The 20763-nt window shown below is 40.5% G+C and overlaps 1 protein-coding gene across 15 annotated transcripts in view; it reads left to right on the top strand.

Annotated features, from left to right (window-relative positions):
• SH3D19 (SH3 domain containing 19) overlaps positions 1–20763 on the top strand; it is a 193607-nt gene that overhangs the window by 121805 nt on the left and 51039 nt on the right. For 8 of the 15 annotated variants that reach the window (XM_053582757.1, XM_053582747.1, XM_053582711.1 and 5 more), the window contains exons 3-7: positions 3588–3628; positions 12765–12807; positions 15281–15419; positions 15550–15712; positions 16407–17399. In XM_053582757.1, coding sequence (XP_053438732.1) covers positions 3588–3628; positions 12765–12807; positions 15281–15419; positions 15550–15712; positions 16407–17399 — 1379 coding nt within the window. Of the gene's footprint in view, positions 1–3587; positions 3629–11675; positions 11717–12764; positions 12808–15280; positions 15420–15549; positions 15713–16406; positions 17400–20763 lie in introns of all 15 variants that reach the window. The other 7 variants (XM_053582732.1, XM_053582729.1, XM_053582720.1 and 4 more) reach the window with 3 other exon arrangements.

Below are 20763 nucleotides of genomic sequence, written 5' to 3'. Positions count from 1 at the left end.
CGGCACTCCAGGCTTTGTTCATAGATCCTTTGAAAAAGGCAGGTATGCGTACAAACACTATTGCTGGCACACACAGCCCCGCAAAAGTCAATAATGCTTTTTCCGAGGAGAAAGCCCAAGTGAACTTCATTTGCTTTTTTTTTTTTGCTTTACAATTTTTGGCCGGGGCTGGGTTTGAACCCACCAACTCCAGCATCTGGGGCCAGCACCACCCTACTCCTTTTGAGTCACAGGCGCCACCCTGTCATTTGCTTTTGAAACACTTTACTGCCATCTCCCTGACTTAACGGATTCTCAGTGTTCAACCTGACTAGTGATACCTGACATCAGTACTTCCCTCTGAACTGTGTTCCTGCTTCATCTCTTGTCATAGCAGTTCTAGGCCGCTCTGATCTCTACCATGGTACCTTCATCTGCTGTGCCCAAACCATGTTTCCCTGAGCTCTTAACCGCTGGTTCTTGGCATGTACTGCCTGACACTTATTCTTTAGAATCTTTCCTTTTGTATATTCTTCAGGTTTCAGTCAAGGTGCATGTCACATTTTAGAAGCCATTCCTTAGGCACCAAGATGGGGTGATGTGTACCTTCTCTGCATCTACAGCACTTTGTGCCTATTGCGGTAATACTATAAGTAGGAATGTAGCCGAATACTTACCTTTCACAGAGGTCAGAGTGTGTGCTTTTGAGGCATTCCTGGCCCTGTTACATATCATATCAAATGGATGAGAGAGAATACCTCTCTCAGCCTGCAAAAAATCGCACCAACCTGCCTAAACCCTTCTGCTAGGATATGGAGTTGAGCCAATCCAAACATGGAGAGCCTTTGCGGAAGATGGTGCAAGGGAATCAACTTCACATTCACTATTATGTTTACTGGTTGCAGAGAGCTGGGCTCCTTATCACGCTAGCTTAATTAGCTCTTTGTTAAGCTGATTGCTTTACAGAGTACTACCACAGGGATCTGCCTTTGGCTTTTATTGAGGGTTCCTAACAAAGGCCGTGTTTTCAGCATACTCAGTTGCCTCTGCACACAGGGAGCCCCCAAAACAGATGTGTGCTGACAGTAAGCACCTGCAGACGTTGTGAATCATGTACCAAATGAGCCCAACCCACCATTCCTGTTGCCAGTTTATGAAAGCTTTTTCCTCACCAAGGAATTGTGTGTTTAAACTCGGAAACAAGCTTTGTTGCCCTGAAAGTTGTATAAATATTTTTTAGATTTTCTTATTGTGATAAGTAAAACATGATCCAAAATGAAAAAAGAGATCAGATTTGCTTAGGTGAGGTTTTGCTTTGTCGTCCGATGTTTTGTGATGCCTCTAAAGATAATGAACAAACCTGAACAAAGATAATAGCAGCACACATGTATTGAACATACCTTTGTTCCAAACATTTTATAAAATGCTTTCATATTCTTCCTCTTACAACAGCTTCATTTGGGAGTATTTTTTTTCTGCTTTTGTACACAAGGATACAAGAGGCTTTATTGAAACTAAGTAATTAGCAAAGTCATTCCTGGTAGCAAGCGTAGACACCAGGAATGTGAATAAGGGGGGCTTCAAAAGTCCGTCTGTGAACCATCAGCGTTCACTGCTCCTTTCTCTGGTCAGTGGCCATGTAGCCGTATCTACTGTCCTGTGCCGGCTGTCCTCCTTGGGGGTGCACAGTTGATTCATGAGCCTGAGCTCATGCTGAAGGAGGATTTCTGTGAGATTTTCCCTTGAGCCTATGGAGTCTTACCTGCAGTTTTACCTTCACCTGTAGCCTTCGCTCTACAGAAAGGTGTAAAGGATCATCTTCAAAACCATAGTTTCTGCCTTCACTCCTATTCTCTGTCTTCCTGTGGCTGTCTTATGAAGATCCAGTCAGATTGGATGGGGGCCCATCCTACTCCACAATGGCCTTAACTAGTCACATGGTAATGACTCTATTTCCCAATAAGGTCACATTCTGAAGTACTAGGGGAGAGAATTCAACAGATCTTTTTGAGAGGACACAATTCAACTCATAACACCTCCATGTTCTACCCCAATGAGTACATATTCCAATTCCCACAGGAGTAACAAAGGATATCTTAAATTAATAATACCATCTCCCCAGATCAGTTATGATTTACTAAGTAACAACCTTTCTGCCCTACTTGGGCACACAGCGAAATGTTGGCCTATTTTGGCCCTTCTAAGTATTGATGTTGGTTGTTTTCATTGCTGTGTCAATGGATGTAGCGTTGACATGCAGATTTTCTCCTTGTTGCCCTAGGAAGTTTCTCTTGTAAGACTTAGTCAACCTATTTGCTTTTTCAGGCTATTTCTTCTTTTATTAATACATGACAGGTTGAGCATTTCTCATATGAAAATCTGAAATCCAGAATGCTCCAAAATTTGAACTTTTTTTTTTTTTGAGGTAGGCTTGCTACATTACCAGACTGGCCTTGAACTCCTGGGTTCAAGCTATCCTCCTGCCTCAGCCTCGGGTGCATGCCAGTGCACCTAGTAAAAAATTCAAAAGTTTTTAAGCACCAATGCAATACTGAAATGCTCATTGGAGCATTTTGAATTTCAGATTTTTGAACTAGGGATGCTCAACTAGTAAGCATATAATGCAAATATTCCAAAATTAAAAAAAAATCGGAAGCATTTTTGGTCCTAAGCATTTCACATGAAAGATACTCAACCTCTACCTTATTCTATTTTTTTTCTATTCAAGAATTTATTTTACACAAAGCCTTCAAGCACTCTTTTTAAAAATAATTTGTATCATTGAAACCAGTTCTGTCTTTACTATCTTTGCTTCATGTTATCAAAGACCTGTTGGCACTTAATTTTTTTCCCTGTCTGGCAGAATAATGTTGTCTTGGTTTGTTTTGTGCTGCTCTAACAGAATACCACAGACTGGGTAATTTAATAAACAGAAATTTATTGGCTTGTGGGTCTGGAGGCTTGGGGGAGGTCCAAGATAGATGGGTGGGCGTCTGGCAAGGGCCTTCTTGTTACGTCATGCTGTGATAAAGGCAGAAAAGGACAATGGAGGATGAGGAGGGGAGAAAAGGAAAGAGGAGAAGGAGAGAGGGACAATATGCTCAGAAGATTTTTATCTTTTTTAGGTGGTGATGTTTTAAATGCTAATCTTATGAAGAAATGTTGCTCCTTAGGTCAAATTGACTGTATAGATGATGTATTTTGATATGATATGAGAAGATATGAATGTTAATGGTGAACACAAAAGAGCTCTAAGGAATAAAGATCTTTGAGCACAATACAATGCTATCTAACTACAATTGGTATCCAGAAATTCACTGGAAGATGCAGTATGTAGGTAGCTATGAAAGCAATTCTAAGGCAAATTTTTATTTACACTGCACTGTACCAGCCTCCTCTATTTCTATAAAACGTCTTAAATATAACAGATAATTATAAAATTTCTACAATTTTTGTTTTGTAAAGAGGATAGGCCAGTACCGAATGTGTCAAACTTGCTGCTTGGCACCATACTGAGTCCCAGAAATGACCAGGAATTATGAATGACTGACTCTTCTTCAGAAGGAGTGATGAATGTGTAATAAGTTTTCTTTCTTTTCTTTTTCTAGCCAAGGACCATTGTCGTCCATTAGAGCAGTAATCAAGAGATGTAAGTTTATATTTTCCTCTGTAATAATTTATATTTCCAGCAAGTGATTGTATTTATGAATCTACAAAGAACTCAACGAGAATAGCTTCTCCTAAGATGTAATAAAGTGTTTTGGACAAACAGCTAGTTTTTCAACTTTCATTTATTGATAAGCTAGTTTTTTAAAATAATGCTTTCTCTTATGAGAACAAAACAAAAAGTGTTTTCTTAAAAACAATCTGGCTATCTAATTACTTTCTATAATCTAATATAAATTTTATCTAAAGATTTTCTATAGTTAGAGACATCTTTATAAATTTAAAAAATAATAAACCCGCTCAGTGCTTGTAGCACAGTGGTTTTGGTGCCAGCCACATACACCAAGGCTGGAGGGTTTGATTTATAAAAATATTTATAAAAAATATTTATAAAGCTATTTATAAAAATAGCTGGGTGTTGTGGCAGGCATCTGAGGCAAGAGAATCACTTAAGCCCAAGAGTTTGAGGTTGCTGTGAACTGTGACGCCACGGCACTCTACCAAGGGCAACATAGTGAGAGTCTGTCTCAAAAAAAAAAAAAAAATTAAGCCCTATTTATTTGGTTTATTTGCTTCCACGTGTTCTCTATACAGTATATTTTTTTAACTGTGTCAAGTCTACGAGTATAGGTCTGTACTACCACATACAAAAATGTCCTGTGAATAATCCCCTCTGAAATGGCACATTCAGACTTCTGTCTTTACCTTTCTGTTTTTTTTCCTTTTCTTTTTTTTATTAAATCATAGCTGTGTACATTAATGTGATCATGGGGCACCATACACTGTTTACCTTTCTGTTTAAAGCTTCCAAACTTGCTTTTGGAATGGGATTTTAGCACTCTTTTTAAAATAAAGGGCTCTAGATAGTTCCCTTTTCCAGATAGTACATGGATTACCTATTATAGGAAAAGATAAAGGTAGGAATTAGGGCCAGGCATGGTGGCTCATGTAATCCTAGTGCTCTGGGAGGCGGGAAATAGCTTGAGTTCAGGAGTTGGACACCAGCCTGAGCAAGAACAAGACCCCGTCTCTACTAAAAATTGAAAAATTAGCTAGGCATTGTGGCAGGCACCTGTAGTTTCAGCTAATTGGAAGGCCAAGGCAGGAGGATCCCTTGAACCCAGGAGTTTGAGATTGCTGTAAGCTAGGCTGATGCCAGGGCTGCTAGCTGGGGCAACAGGGTGAGACTCTGTCTTTAAAAAAAAAAAAAGATGGGCTCAGCACCTGTAGCTCAGCGGCTAGGACACCAGCCAGATACACTAGAGCTGGCAGGTTCAAATCCAGCGCCTGGGCCTGCCAAACAACAATGACAACTACAACAAAAAAATAGCTGGACATTGTGCCAGGCACCTGTAGTCCCAGCTACTTGGGAGGCTGAGGCAGGAGAATCGCTTAAGCCCAGGAATTTGGGGTTGAGCTGTGACACCACAGCATGCTGCCCAGAGCGACAGCTTGAGACTCTGACCCAAAGATAGAATTTTGGATGTTCTTTGCATTTTCTGAGCTGAGGCCATGACTCCGAGAAGAATGCAGCCTACTTTTAGAAACTTAATTTGTAATATTCAGTATGAATTTTGGGGATCCACAAATCATGGAGAACATACATTTGAAGCATTCCAGTGAAAATTTTATAAGGTGGTAATACAGAAAAATATCCCATGCCTCCCCATTTCATTCTTTTCTTTGTTGGTGAATTATAAAGATGTGGGGATGCCACAGCATGTGATGAAGGGAATTCAGATATAAAAATGAAACATCCACAATAGCCTTATAAGCCTTAGAATGCTTAATGTTACAAACCTTTTAGAGTATGAAAAAAAGAATCCCTGGGGTGAGGTTGGAGAGGAGAGAAGAAGGGAGAGAATTTAGATAAGAAATTAAGCTCTAGGCCAGGCACAATGGCTCACTCCTATAATCTCAGCACTTTGGGAGCCAAGGTAGAAGCATAAGTTCAATACCAGCCTAGGCAACATAGCAAGACCCTTGAATCTACAAAACTTAAAAAAAAAAGCACATGGTGCATGCTACTTGGAAGGTTGAGGCAGGAAGATCACTTGAGCCCAGGAATTCAAGGCTGCAGTGAGCTATGATGGTACCACTGTACTCCAGCCTGCGCAACAGAACAAGATCCTATCTCAAAAAAAGAAAGAAAACTCATATCAACTAAAAAAGACCCTCAATTCCACTGGGCAAGGGACATGAATAGAACTTTCTCTAAAGAAGACAGACGAATGGCTAACAAACTGGAAAAAATGTTCATCATTCCTAATTATCAGAGAAATAGAAATCAGAACTACCCTGAGATATCACCTAACCCCAGTGAAAATGGCCCACGTCACAAAGTCTCAAAGCTGCAGATGCTGACATGGATGTGGAGAGAAGGGAACACCATTATACTGCTGGTACTGCAAACTAATACAAACTTTTTGGAAGGAAGTATGGAGAATCCTCAAAGAATTCAAATTAGACCTCCCATTTGAACCTGCAATCCCATTACTAGGCATCTACCCAGAAGGAAAAAAATCACTTTATCATAAAGACATTTGCACTAGACTGTTTATCGCAGCTCAATTTACAATTGCAAAATGTGGAAACAGCCTAAATGCCACCAACCCAGGAATGGATCAACAAGTTGTGGAATATGTACACCATGGAATACTATTCAGCTACTAAAAAAGATGGAGAATTTACATCTTCTGTATTAAAATGGATGGAGTTGGAACACATTGTTCTTAGTAATGCATCAAAGAATGGAGAAGCAAGAATCCAATGTACTGAATTTTAATATGAAGGCAATAGATAAGCTTATACAAGGGGGTGGGGGCTAGAGGAATGAGCAAGTGGGGAGATGGGAGGAGAGAGAAACAAAGAAAAAAGTTAGGGTTTAGAATTTAGGCAAGAATTTCTTGGCTAGAGATAGAATTGGGGCAAACAAGGTTATAGGCAAAATCCTAGAATTAGCCCAACATTCAGGGACAAAGTATACAATATAGAAAAAAGAACACTGGACAGAATCTTGAGAAAAATATCTGAAGCTCAGCCATGCCTTTAAGGGTGTATAAGGCAAAAGATTTATGACCCAGTAAAGCCATTCCTGCTAAGAGAGGGGCCTCCCTTCCCTCAATCATGTCTATTTGCTCCTGCCTTTGTTCCCTGGTAGCTTACCTTATATCCTCTTGGATTTCAGGACTGGTGGGCTCGGTATGGTAATCTGTACCTGACTTCCCATAGATCCTTCAGGATAGATCTAGCTTGCCCTCAGGCCCCTGTGTAAGACTTAAGGAGAATCCCTAAGAAGTCGGCAAAAAAAAAAAAAAAAAAAAAGCTGAAGAAGAATGGTCAGAGTCATAGAAGAAGCAGGAGACTGTCTTTTAGGGGTTGAAGGCAGAGGAGATTTTAAAGGGAATGGGTGAACCACCAATAGCTCTCAACGCTGCAGCAAGGCCACGGCTTGCATAGCCAAGAGTAGGTTATTGTATGTGGCACATGAGCAGTCAGTGGAGACATTTGAGAGAGCAGTTTCAGTAGAACATGGAAGTTGAAAGCCATACTTCACTTTGCACCAAGTGGGGAATCTGGAAGCTGGGACAGCAGGAGGAGGCTACTCTTCCATGAAATTTGGTGGTAGACAGAAACAGAGGTAGGGGTCAAGCAAGCAAAGAGGAGATTTAAACATATTCATATGTTTATGAAGTATGAGGTATTTGGTGGTTGAGGTATGAGATACTTTGAGGTATCTGGTGTTTGTTGTTTTTTTATTAATCTAGTTGTGTTTGAATTCTTTTTTTTTTTGGAGACAGAGTCTCACTATGTCGCCCTCAGTAGAGTGCTGTGCCATCACAGCTCACAGCAACCTCCAACTCTTGGGCTCAAGCAATTCTCATGCCTCAGACTCCCAAGTTGCTGGGACTACAGGCACCTGCCACAATGCCTGGCTTTCTTTGGTTGCAGTTGTCATTGTTGTCCAGCTGGCCCAGTCTGGGTTCAAACTTACCACCCTTAGTATACGTGTCTGGCGCCGTAACCACTGTGCCGAGCCGCCCAACTATTTTTTAAAAGGTTGTAATTGTCATTGTTGTTTGGCAGGCCCAGGTTGGGCTCTAGTGTATGTGGCTAGTGCCATAGTTGCTGAGCTACAGGTGCTGAGCCGTCTTTGAATTCTTATGTCAGTCACTTTGTAAACACCAAAGAAAGATTTGTTTGTATTTATTCCTGATATATAGGCAAGAAGTCCAAACTGATCCTTTCATTATGCCCTGTAAATACAGAATGTGGAATAATTATGCCATCTCCTTTCCTTTTTCCCTTTTTGCCTGTTCTATAAGAAAAAATTATAAGTAATTTTTATCCTAACTAGACTATTAAAATGTATGCTCTACTGACCCAGACTTGGTCATCTAACCCTGACAAGGAGACTTGACCACATTTTAAAAGTGATATTCCTTAACTGGTTATACATAAAATTCTTTCTTTCTTTCTTCGTTTTTTCTTTTTCTTTTTTTTTTTTTTTTGTAGAGATAGAGTCTCACTTTATGGCCCTCGGTAGAGTGCTGTGGCATCACACAGCTCACAGCAACCTCCAGCTCCTGGGCTTAAGTGATTCTCTTGCCTCACCCTCCCTAGCAGCTGGGACTACAGGCGCCCGCCACAACACCTGGCTATTTTTTGGTTGCAGTTTGGCCGGGGCTGGGTCAGAACCCGCCACCCTCGGCATATGGGGCTGGCACCCTACTCACTGAGCCACAGGCACCGCCCATAAAATTCTTTCTTAATGGTTCTGGTTCTAATCAAACCTTAGAGTCCTTTTTTGGTGAAGTTTGTTATTTTATTTTTTGTTGTTTTGTTTGTTCTCACTCTGGTCCTCTGTCATCACTACTATTCAACAGAGTGCTGGAAGTTCTAGCCAATACAATGAGGCAAGAGAAGGAAAAAAGGGCATCCAGATGGGGGCAGAGGAGGTCAAACTCTTGCTCTTTGCCGATGATATGATCTTATACTTTGAGAACCGCAAAGACTCAACCCCAGGACTCTTGGAAGTGATCAAAAAATACAGTAATGTCTCAGGACATAAAATCAATATCCACAAATCAGAAGCCTTTGTATATGCCAGTAACAGCCAAGATGAGAAGCTAATTAAGGACACAATTCCCTTCATAGTAGCTTCAAAGAAAATGAAATACCTAGGAATATACCTAACAAAAGAGGTAAAGGAACTCTGTAAAGAAAATTATGAAAAACCCTAAGAAAAGAACTAGCAGAAGACATTAACAAATGGAAGAACAGGGCGGTGCCTGTGGCTCAAGGAGTAGGGCGCCAGTCCCATATGCCAGAGGTGGCGGGTTCAAACCCAGCCCCGGCCAAAAACCACAAAAAAAAAAAAATGGAAGAACATACCATGCTCATGGCTGGGAAAATGTCTGTATTTCCCAAAGCAATCTACAGATTCATTGCAAACCCCATTAAAATACCAACATTATACTTTCAAGATTTGGAAAAAATAATTCTTCGTTTCTGGAACCAGAAAAAACCCACATGGCCTTATTCTGATACGAGGACAGTTGATGGCCTAGTACACGGTGGGAGAAGAAGGGAATGGAGAGAGGGAAGGAGGGAGGAGGCAGGGGTCACGATTGGTGACACACCTCTTGGAAGCAGGACACAATTATAAGAGGGACTTTACCTAAAAAATGCAATCAGTGTTAACCTGGTTCTCTGTACCCTTAATGAATCCTCAGTAATAAAAAAGAAAACAAACAAACAAAAAGATCTCACTCTATTCCCTGTCACCCAGGCTGAATTACAGTGCTATCATAGCTAAATGCAGCCTTGAACTCCTGGGCTCAAATGATCCTCCTGCCTTAGCCACTCAAGTAACTTTGATTAGAGGTGCATGGCATCAGCCCAGCTAAGTTTTTAAAAGTTTTTTGTAGAGATGGGGGTCTCTCTTTGGTGGCCAGGCTGGTCTTAAACTCCTGGCCTCAAGCAGTCCTTCCACCTTGGCCTCTCAAAGTGGTAGGATTACAGGCATGAGCCACTACACCCAGCCTGGTAAAGTTTTTTGGTGTGTTCTAACTGAATATATCTGTAATTTTATATTATTTCTTTTATTAACTTTTTAAGAGAAGATAATTTTCTGAAATTCAGATTTAGTTAATATTAATGACCTACCATAAGTCAGCAAGTATTATACAAATAACACTCCGCATGGTAGCTGCTAACCTCATTTTACAGATGGTAGGAAGACTTGAGTCTCAGGAAAGTTAAATGGCTTCACAAAATAGAGCTGGGTGGTCAACCTAGGCTTCTTGACTTCAAGGCCATTGAGCTTTCAGATGTTTCATGTTTCTGTATCATGTTTCATCATGATAACAGATGTTCTTGTTATATCAAATGCATGTAGCTCATACTCTGTCCCACACAAGTGTAGTCAGTGAATTTTTTTTTTTTTTTTTGAGACAGAGCCTCAAGCTATTGCCCTGGGTAGAGTGCCATGGCATCACAGCTCACAGCAACCTCCAGCTCCTGGGCTCAAGCGATTCTCCTGCCTCTGCCTCCCAAGTAGCTGGGACTGCAGGCACCTGCCACAACGCCCGGCTATTTTTTTAGTTGCAGCCATCATTGTTGTTTGGCGGGCCCAGGCTGGATTCGAACCCGCCAGCTCAGGTGTATGTTGCTGGCACCTTAGCCGCTTGAGCCACAGGCGCCAAGCCATAAGTGAATTTTTTATCATTAAGATTTTTCATTGATAAGATAGTTCTCTAGCAAGGATGTTTATGTTGTAATAATTATTCTGTGTGCTTATTTTCTTCTGATCATCATTAATTGATAATTTTGAATTATTTAGAATCGGGACTAGCTTCCCACTCTCCTGGCTCCACAATAAGTTAAACTGTTTTAAGAAACAAACTTCTCCCAGCCTCGTCTCTAATGGGGTGTTGAACCTGGGATAATTCACTTACCCTCTCTGAATCTCAGTCTTCTCTGTCTGGAACTTGGGAGGATTCTTAATTGGTGGTAATATTGCAAATCTACACCTCAGCTCTTCTATAAATAGCTTAATATGAAAATGTTTTATACTTAGAATTTAACCACTTGAATTAGAAAAGTTGAAAAACAGTTCTTTAAAATGATAGGATAACTTTAACTGAAAATACTACTCTTTCTATGGCATTAACCCCAAATGCACAAGAGACTAGCAACTTGTGGTAAAAAGGTCTGAATGAGCATTAGTGTCAAATTCAATGCTTCTGGCAACAACTACAGCAGATCTGTTTAATCTGAGAAAGTCCAAAGGAGATGTGTAAGTGGATAGTTGAGAAATTAGCAAGAGTATGAAACACGACATGAAAATCCAACATGAAATGTAAAGTGTTTCTAGCTGTTACATCGTTTAGCACTGACAAGTGTCACTCGTTCTAAAAGGACAAGAGAGAAAAGAAGATTTCATAGAAGATGAGTAAATGTGAAAAAAAGTCAGAGAAGGAGGGGGGAAAGCAGTGATTCCCAAAGGATGTGGAGAAAGAAATCTGTAAGTCTAAGAGACCTCTCTCCTTGTCTGCTGTACCCAGAGCAGCGATGCTACTCTGCCACCAGTGGGGACCTGTTACTAACAATCTCTGGTGTGAAGGGCAATAAAAGCTGCTGATTTAAAACTACGTAAATAGACTCCTCAGTTACCTTTTAGGTATCATTCATACTTTTAAAATTGATTCCTATTGAAGTAACGAATTGATTTTGCAAATGGTTTTTAGACTTCTTTGCACTGTTGTTAAAAATTGCAGGCAGATTCTTTGGACTGTTGTGTGTGGATGTCATGGTCTGTACAGGCAGATCGTCACAGCAAGTATTTCTTTACTCTCTGAAACTATGGTTAATCAACTTTTCTTTTCCATGTAAGCATGCAGGGTAGGGAGAACCAGTGTCATCACGAGACAGCCTTGCTCCTGAATTCTTTGAAAGCTTAGGCAACTGGATTCATTCTTTTTTCCCCTCCCTTTTCTCTTCTATAACCCCTTCTTTTTTTCCCTTAGCACTCATGAATAGTGCACAGCAAAAATGCCCCGTGGAAGAGGTATGTTTGTGACAATAACATGAAGTCTTTTCAAAGTGCTATATCTGCTGATCGCTTTAGTGACAGTGGTGATGTGATTGTAGCACACTTGGGTGACCCTCTGACTTAATGAAACCATTCTTACCTGTCCAGATGTACTGTTCAGAGCTCTATGTCCTCTTTTATGCAAGTAGCCAAAATGAACTTAAACTTGTGTTAGCTCTTGATAAAAATCTAACAGTCAAACCAGTTGATGATGTGACTATAAGGACATCTTTCAAATTGAGATCCAGGGGATTTGGTTTCAGATGTTAGAGGTTTACCTTGCCAACCCAGCACAGGTTCACCTGTCACAGCTCCAATCCCAGCTTAAATTTTATTCCCACCTCCCACCTCTACCTGTGTCTCTGCTAGCTTTGGCAGCTTCCTTGTTCAGAGAGAAGCAGAAGTTAATAAGAGACAGAAAGAAAAGATCTGTGCTTTTAATCTTTTGAATCAGAAGAATTCAAAAAATGTATTAAAGAGATATGAAAGCATCTGTTAAAAGAGATTATATCTGAAATAAATTCCCTTTGTGCACAAATCTTTACAGTATGGTATTGGGAGATTTTTTTTCCAAAAGGACCTTTAGAATGTGCTCCTTTAAAATAGAGATCATATTCTCTGTTACATAAAAATTAACCCTGTGTGTGACATACTTTTCAGATCGTTTGACCTGATTTGTTTTATAAAACAAAATTTGGAGAAAATTTAATAACTGTTATATTTAATAACTGTCTTCTTTTCTCTGTTCATTCTTCAAATTATTTTCAGAACCACATAATGTGCTTTGGGGAGTTTTTGAAATCTCTATTTTCTTATGCAATTCAAATATCTGACTGTAATTAACTTTGTGCCAATAAAAAGATCATTTTGATTTATTTTTCTACTTAGGAATATTAAAGTTCATACATTCTATGTGATGTCAAGTATAAGCTAATTTTTCCCAATTATACTCTTTAAAAATTTAAACCTTTACCTAATGTACTTATTTTGTACTATACCAGTATGTTTATTTTTCCTTCTGTAGCTTCTCGGACTTCTATTCAGAGCGAGATTCATCGAGATAGGAGGTATGGCCATATTTATAAGAGAGAGCATATATACTGCTACTTATTAAAATAAAATTATGCCATGTTAGAAGGTTAAATATTTCTCTTTCATAAATAGTGTGTTACTCTGTTTTTCCTCATCAATCTATCTCCTGAATAAATGTATAAGTTTTAATGATGAAGATTTTGCTTGAGAAACATGATACAGGCTTGAAAATGTTCTTTAGATCTGCAATTATTTACTAAATGATTTTTTAAATGTTTATTAAACAATGTTTTATGTGTAACACATAAAGCATTATTATAACTGCTTCAAAGAAATGCTCTGTACCTCATAGCTACTTAGTAAATGTTGCCTAGATAAATGGACGGGTGACTGGATAGAAAATGGAATGGCAGGATAAAGAAAGAAAAGAGGCAGGAGGCAGAATAAGTAACTGGATGAATAAATGGTGGATGGCTGGTTACAGAAAGGAAGGGAGAAGAAGAGAGTAGCTGGAGAGATAGAAGGAAGGACGCGTGGATAGACAGGATAAAATGGATGGAAGGATGGGTGGACGGACAAACAGAAGAATGGAAGGGAGGATAGGTGGATAAATGGATGGATAGCTTTTTATAAGTCATGGTTACTGCTTTCAAATTTCTTTTTTTTTTTTTTTTTTTGTAGAGACAGAGTCTCACTTTATGGCCCTCGGTAGAGTGCCGTGGCCTCACACAGCTCACAGTAACCTCCAACTCATGGGCTTAAGCGATTCTCTTGCCTCAGCCTCCCAAGCAGCTGGGACTACAGGCGCCCGCCACAACGCCTGGCTATTTTCTGGTTTTTTTTTTTTTTTTTTTGCATTTTGGCCGGGGCCGGGTTTGAACCCGGCACCCTCGGTATATGGGGCCGGCGCCTTACCAACTGAGCCATAGGCGCCGCCCACTGCTTTCAAATTTCTTACAGTGTTGTATAGAATAATGAAGAAGCACTTTAGAGTCAGAGAGAACCAAGTTCAAATCTTTTTTTAAATTATTTTTTATTAATCATAACAAGTTCAAATCTTGACTTCATTACTTTGCCTCCACATGACCTTGGACAAGGTGCTTAACCTTATTAGCTTCTGTATCCCCATCTTTAAAATAGTACCAATCATACCGATATCACACAGTGGTCATAAGAATAAATGCATGTATGATTCTTAACATTTATTAAGTAGTAACTCTATTTAAACAAAAGCTATAAGCAGAGGTTTTTAGAGAATGCAGTTTCAGTTTAATCATCAGTCAGGTTCTGCTATTCCACAACCTAGCATGAAAGAATTTTGATGATGATGGCACTTTTTTTTTTAAACAGTCTCAGTAGAGTGCTGTGGCATCACAGCCCACAGCAACCTCAAACTCTTGGCCTTAAGTGTTTGTTTTGCCTCAGCCTCCCAAGTAGCTGGGACTACAGGCTCCCGCCACGACGCCCAGCTAGTCTTTTGTTGTTGTTGTCAGTGTTTAGTAGGCCCAGACTGGGTTCCAACCCACTAGCCGTGGTGCATGTGGCTGGGCCCCTATCCACTGAGCTATGTGGGCTGAGCTGGCACTTTTAAATTTTTGTTTTCCTTAGAGTGCTAGAGAAAAGCAGAGCAGGTATCATCATCCTTACTTGTTAGGTGAGAAAACTGAGACTTATATATGTTGGTTGATTTGTTCAGGGTCATACAATTGGTGTCAAATAAAAAAAAATAGCATAAAAATGTAGAACCAGTTTAAGAAAAGGATGAAAGAAGCCACACCTAAATCACTGTGGCTCCTCAGTTTTAAACAGCAATCATCAAATCACATCCAAAACTGACCAGGAGCACAGAGACACATGTCAGGACCTAGAAGTGAAGTAAGCTCAAAACACTTAAAGATAACTTTGGATTGGGATGGAATAGGGGTGAGGAAAAATAGGATATTCCTTTTTTATGATAATTTTCATTTTAGAATATATACTATGTAATAACAGAAAACCAAACAATTCCATTTGACCATACATTTTTCTTCCATATGTGATCTGCTCGTCCTATGGGGTAGATGGCACCAGAGCCCTGGATTGAATGGGCCATTATACATTGTATGGGCCTTACTTAGTTTTTATCCTTATCATCTAGGGCGGAGCCAAGTGTGCTTAGGACACAACTCTAACTTTGGAGGCCCCAAATCATAGAGGATGACTATCATTAGCTCCTTTGAATCCTGTCACAGGTCATTTCTGTGAATCTTATACCCTGTTTCCCCGAAAATAAGACATCCTCAGAAAATAAGACCTACTTACAGGAAAGATAAGACGTCCCCTGAAAATAAGACCTAGCGCATCTTTGGGAGCACACCTTAAAATAAGACACTGTCTTATTTTCTGGAAAACAGGGTAGTTCTCATAATTTTGGGGGGTAGTGGTGGTTTTCATGAATTTTCAAATATTTTCAGATAGACAATAGCTTGTTACTGGCCTGCAAACCTTACTGAGGCTTTTGTCTTCTAGGCGCCCAGAGATCACCATTGTGGCAGCTGAGCCATTGAGGCCAGCCTCGTGGTTTCCAGGAGCCCCACCCCCAGGATTAGGGTTTTCCCCAACTTCTGCCAGAGGCCCTTGGAGACCAAATGAGTTGGTTCCTGCTGAGGTGAATAAACATTACATTATCTCTTTACCTGTTTTATTTTTAAAGTGAAATTCAAAGAGAAGAACAATGAGACTATTAATGCCTTGACTGTGTTGCTGGTGGAAATCTAAAGTCTTTCTTTTTTTTGTAGCTACCACCATCTTATGAACAAGTCATAAAAGAAATTAACCAAGTTCAAGTTAATACTACAAATAATAATAATGCTGCTGCCACTCCAAGGCACACTATTACTTCTGCAACTCAGACTGACTTTTCAGAAGGAATAGACAACAATCTGCCTCAAAGTAATGCAAGTAATTTGTTTTCCCTAATTCTGGCCTAGTTCTAGGGAAGTAACCAGTAGGCTTACACCCTAAATAATTTACAATTTGTGCTTAATTCATTGAGCTCTGCTTTCCAGTCAGTGTGACCACTTTGGGTATACAGTGATTGTTATAACAGATCATTCTGATGAACTGCAGCCCCTGAATCTTGGGCTCATCCTGTTTATATCACAAAAGCATCATCTGTTTAATTCAGGGTGGGTATTACTGATGATACCCTTTGTTTCCATTGAGAAGGATGCTATACTTAGTAAATTAAACCCACGATAGTATACTAAGGGTGGTTGTTCTGTTAGGCTTTTTAAAAGTATTATATTAGGGTAATAGAGGTAAGAATAAGTTGCTTTCAAAAAGTAAAGGATTAGAGATGTTGGAATTTTGACAACCAGAGAGAAATGGTTCATGTGATAAGTTTAATGAGAATCAAGAATTTATCGGTGTTTTACAATATTATACAATGAATGTTTGTTATATGAACCAATATAACTTAGAAAATAGTCCTGCTAAAAGCTGAGTATAAACATTTTCCCATTGATTTTGGAATCATGTTTTACTAATTAAGGAAACCAAAATGTCTTCATTTTCCACACCTATTATTTTTGTATCTTCTCTCTATGTATGTATTTTTTAATTGTAACATTGCATTTCGTTTTGGTCTTGTCAGCACTACCGGCACCTCTCAAGCCTCTCCAGCCTTCCCCAACAGTCTCATCTGTCAATCTTACAACTAATGTGGCGCCTTTAATAGTTTTTGATATTTCAGAAGAACAGAATTGTCCAGAAAACCCCCGTGCTACAAGATGTCCAGTGCCAAAACCAAGATCAAAAAGCAACCTCAGACCAATAGCCAGAGATACTCACATTAAAGAGCAAAATCACCAGAAAATTGGCTCCAAAGCCCCAGAAGAGGAGTCGTCCCCAGGCCAGCCCCCGTCTCTGTTAGACAATACCATCTACTTGCACAGTCAGGCAGTGATGAACATTATGAACACAGAGCAAAGCCAAAATAGTATTGTTTCAAAAATCAAAGCATTTGAGGGTCAGACAAAAAGAGAAATCTCAGGACTGCCCAAGAAACCAGAAATTACTCCACGTACACTACCCTCAAGGCCTACTGTTTCCTCAGGGAAACCCTCTGTGGCTCCCAAACCAACTGCTAACAGAGCTTCTGGAGAATGGGACTCTTGCCCTGAAAGCAGACTCAAGGTGACCTCCATGGAAGGAGGTCCATACCCTCCACTGCAAGAAGTGGGGGACATCCCAGTAACCAAACCTGAATTGCCAAAGAAACCAAATCCTGGCCTTCTACGAAGTGTTAATCATGAGATAAGTAGAGGAGGTACCCTGGGAGACAGCCTTGATGGTGGGAAGAAAGTCCCAACTCCTGCTCCACGGCCTTTGCTGCCCAAGAAATCAATTTCCTCAGAAAATCCCACCTATGTTCCACTGAAACCTGTCACTGTTCCTCCCCGACTTTCAGTGGCATCACAAGCCAAAGCATTCAGGTCACTGGGAGAAGGGCCCCCTGCCAGCCCCCCAGTTCCAGTTCTACAAAGCAAGCCCCCAGATATTGACCTCATTAGCTTTGATGATGACGTTTTACCCACCCCACCCGGGAACCTGGCTGAAGAATCTATTGGTTCAGAGATGGTACTAGGTAAGTAAAAACAGAAGTGAAGGAGAATCTAAACTCATCATAGGGTATCTTAAATGGCACTTGCTGTTTTAGTTTCCAGTTACTGAGTTGTTGGGGGATATGTGTGGGCATACACACTCATGTAGATAGAGTCAGAGAGGAACAGAAAGATTAAGAAACATGGAGCTACGCAGGGAATGGAGACAGAAAGGGAAGGGTAAACATGGAATGGGGGAGAAACACACACATTCATTGCTGTTATATGAGCCAGAAGTAAGTAGCGTGGGGCCAGGGCCTAACCCAGGTTGTGGGCCTGGCTCTTCTTACTCTGACAGGTGCAAGTTCAGGCTTCACATTGAAAGGATCCTGGGAGGTTGGGAGAACGTGGCATTAAAAAATGCAGAAGAAACTTCTTAAGGATGAGGAGTCATGCAGTGGCCCCAGAATAGCTCCTCAGATTGAGCAGGCCCCCCCTGCGAGTGCTGGAGAAGGGCCAGCTCCCAGGGAGAACTTTGACAAGAGCAATGTAAGGAGGGAGGAAGCAGTCGCATGTTGCAAATTTTTTTCTGTAATCTTCGCAGACCATCTCCCCTTGGGAATGCAGAGTTTTGTAAATAAAATATACAACAGTTTGCTGCCAAGATCAGGACAATTAAATTTCCCAGGAGGCAGAGTGTGTTTTCCTTCCTCACACTGTTCAGATGGAGGGTGTTATGGTAAAGCTTATGTTTGATTTGTCTAAACTAAGCTGCTTTACTTGTCAGTGATAAGATTCCTTTTATTGGTGTTTACTTATTTGGATGGAATTTGTGAACATACCCACTTAATAGTATTTTCAAAAGATTAACTGTCTTATTAAAAATGTTTAACATGCATCAAAATGGTACAAGCTCCGATTTCAACACCAAATTCTGCATAGCACAGGTGTATGTTAAATGATAGCACAGTATTCATTAAATATTTACCATGAACACAGCATTGTAACTGGCAGTAGCATATAAACTAAGAGACACGCCTCTCATCCTTAAAGGGTGGAAGGAAAAACCTTAGAATCTATTGAGCAGCTGGGCGCAGTGGCTCACTCCTGTAATCCTAGCACTCTGAGAGGCTGAGGCAGGTGGATGACTTGAGCTCAGGAGATTGAGATCAGCCTGAGCAAGAGCAAGATCCTGTCTCTACTAAAAATAGAAAAACTAGCTGGGTGTGGTGATGGGTGTATGTAGTCCCAGCTACTTGGAAGGCTGAGGCAAGAGGATGGCATAAGCCCAAGAGTTTAAGGTTTCTGTGAGCTGTGATGCCCGGCCCTCTACCCAAGGTGACAGAGAGAGACTCTGTCTCAAAACAAAAAAAAAAAGAATATATTGAGCTTCTGCGCTGTACCTACTGCTCTGCTAGATACCATTATTATAATAATTACAGCAACCCTCTGTGAGATATCAGTGTCCTCGTTTACAAGTGAAGGAAATGAGGCTGAGAGAGCTAAGTTGCTTAGTATCATAAAAGTAACAATTTTCCAAGCAAGGATTCAAACTTCGTGTTTTTATTCTAAGTATCATGTTGCTACCTAACATTTTCGTGAATCTTTAACCAGGCAGCGCTTTAATAACTTTTCAGGTCTTTGCCAATATCATTTTTTCTATACACCTGTGTGGTGTTACACGCGTCAGAGAAGCAGAGGCTGGATAAATCCAACGGCAACAAGCTGTGAGGGGTGGACACAGTACAAGCCAAAGTACCTGCCAGATTCTATGAGGATGGTTAATAATTGCTGAGATCTTACTTTGTATCATCAAGAAGATAATTATAGTGATCTTCAAAACTTAAGGTCACAGATATACTTTCAACATGAGTATAGTCTCATGCTTCATACTCAGCCTTTTCTGCTGCTTGATTGCTACCACTTTATTGTGCAACATTTAATTATGGGGGCAGTCTAATAGCAAAATGTGTAATTTGCTTGCCCTATCTGACTTTAACCATTGCCCTTGACTATAGAGTTATTCCAAACTGAATACTTGATATTCTTTCTAAACCAGTCTCTCCTCCTATATTTTGTATCTCACGAGTGACACCGATGAAAACTCAGCCTTCCCTAGAGAAACCCAGAGATCATCCCTAAGTTTTCTTGGTGTCACACTCACACAGTGGCTAGCTTTGGAGTCTACTAGAGCCTACCACAATTGCTGTGTGACCTCGGGCTATTTATTTAACCTGGCAGTGCCTGGGTTTCCTCATCTGTTAGACATGATAATACTACTACTCCTCGAGGCTATTGCAAGGGTTAAATGTGCTTAGGCAGGAAAGGCTGTCACCTCTTCTGAAACTTGGTAATCATTAAGTAGTAGTTATCATCCTTGTTTCTCTGGCTTCACATCGTGTTAATTACCAAGTGTTGCTGGTTTTGCCTTCTGAATAGTTCTTGAGTCTGCCTCTCATTTCCATCCCTCCTTGTACTGCCACACTTTAGGCCTCTATGCTCAGATTCCTGAAGTGGCCTCCCAAGGTGAGCCCACTCAAACAAACCTACATCCTCCATACTGTGGCTATGAAGGTCTTATTCTAGAGTGTAAACTGGCCCTTATTGGTTCCCTATTTATTACTCTCCAAAGACTTTCAGGATCACCTCTGAACATGTGAGGGATTTTTGTCTTTTTTTTGATTTGGGGCTTTGTGGCCTTTTGACGTAAATAAAGCGTTTTGTGTTTTGTTTTGTTTGTTTGTATGTAGAGAAAGAGTTTCACTTTATGGCCCTAGGTAGAGTGCCATGGCATCACACAGCTCACAGCAACCTCCAACTCCTGGGCTTAAGCAATTCTCTTGCCTCAGCCTCCCAAGTAGCTGGGACTACAGGCGCCCGCCACAACGCCCGGCTATTTTTTGTTGCAGTTCCACCGGGGCCAGGTTTGAACTCACCACCCTCGGAATATGGGGCCGGTGCCTTACCGACTGAGCCACAGGTGCTGCCTGTGTTTTGTTTTTTAATGATAATCATCGTCTATGAATTTCCTTTATTTATGGTGAGATCATACATTTCAACACATTATAATTTTTTTTTTTTTCTTGGAGACAGAGTTTCTGTCACCCTGGGTAGAGTGCCACTGCATTATAGTTCACAGCAACCTCAAACTATTGGGCACAAGCAATTCTCTTGCATCAGCTGCCTGAGTAGCTGTGACCACAGGCTCCTGCCACCATGCCCAGCTAGTTTGTCTATTTGTAGTAGGGATAGGGTCTTGCTCTTGCTCAGGCTGGTCTCAAACTCCTGAGCTCAAGCCATCCACCTGCCTTGGCCTCCCAAAGTGCTAGGATTACAATCATGAGCCACCATGCCTAGCCATAAATAAAACTTTATGATCTCTTTGTGAAGCCTTGCTTACTCATCCTG

This window comes from Nycticebus coucang, chromosome 1 (assembly GCF_027406575.1).
Source record: "Nycticebus coucang isolate mNycCou1 chromosome 1, mNycCou1.pri, whole genome shotgun sequence".
Classification (NCBI taxonomy): Eukaryota; Metazoa; Chordata; class Mammalia; order Primates; family Lorisidae; genus Nycticebus; species Nycticebus coucang.
This window is presented reverse-complemented; position numbering and strand designations above follow the sequence as displayed.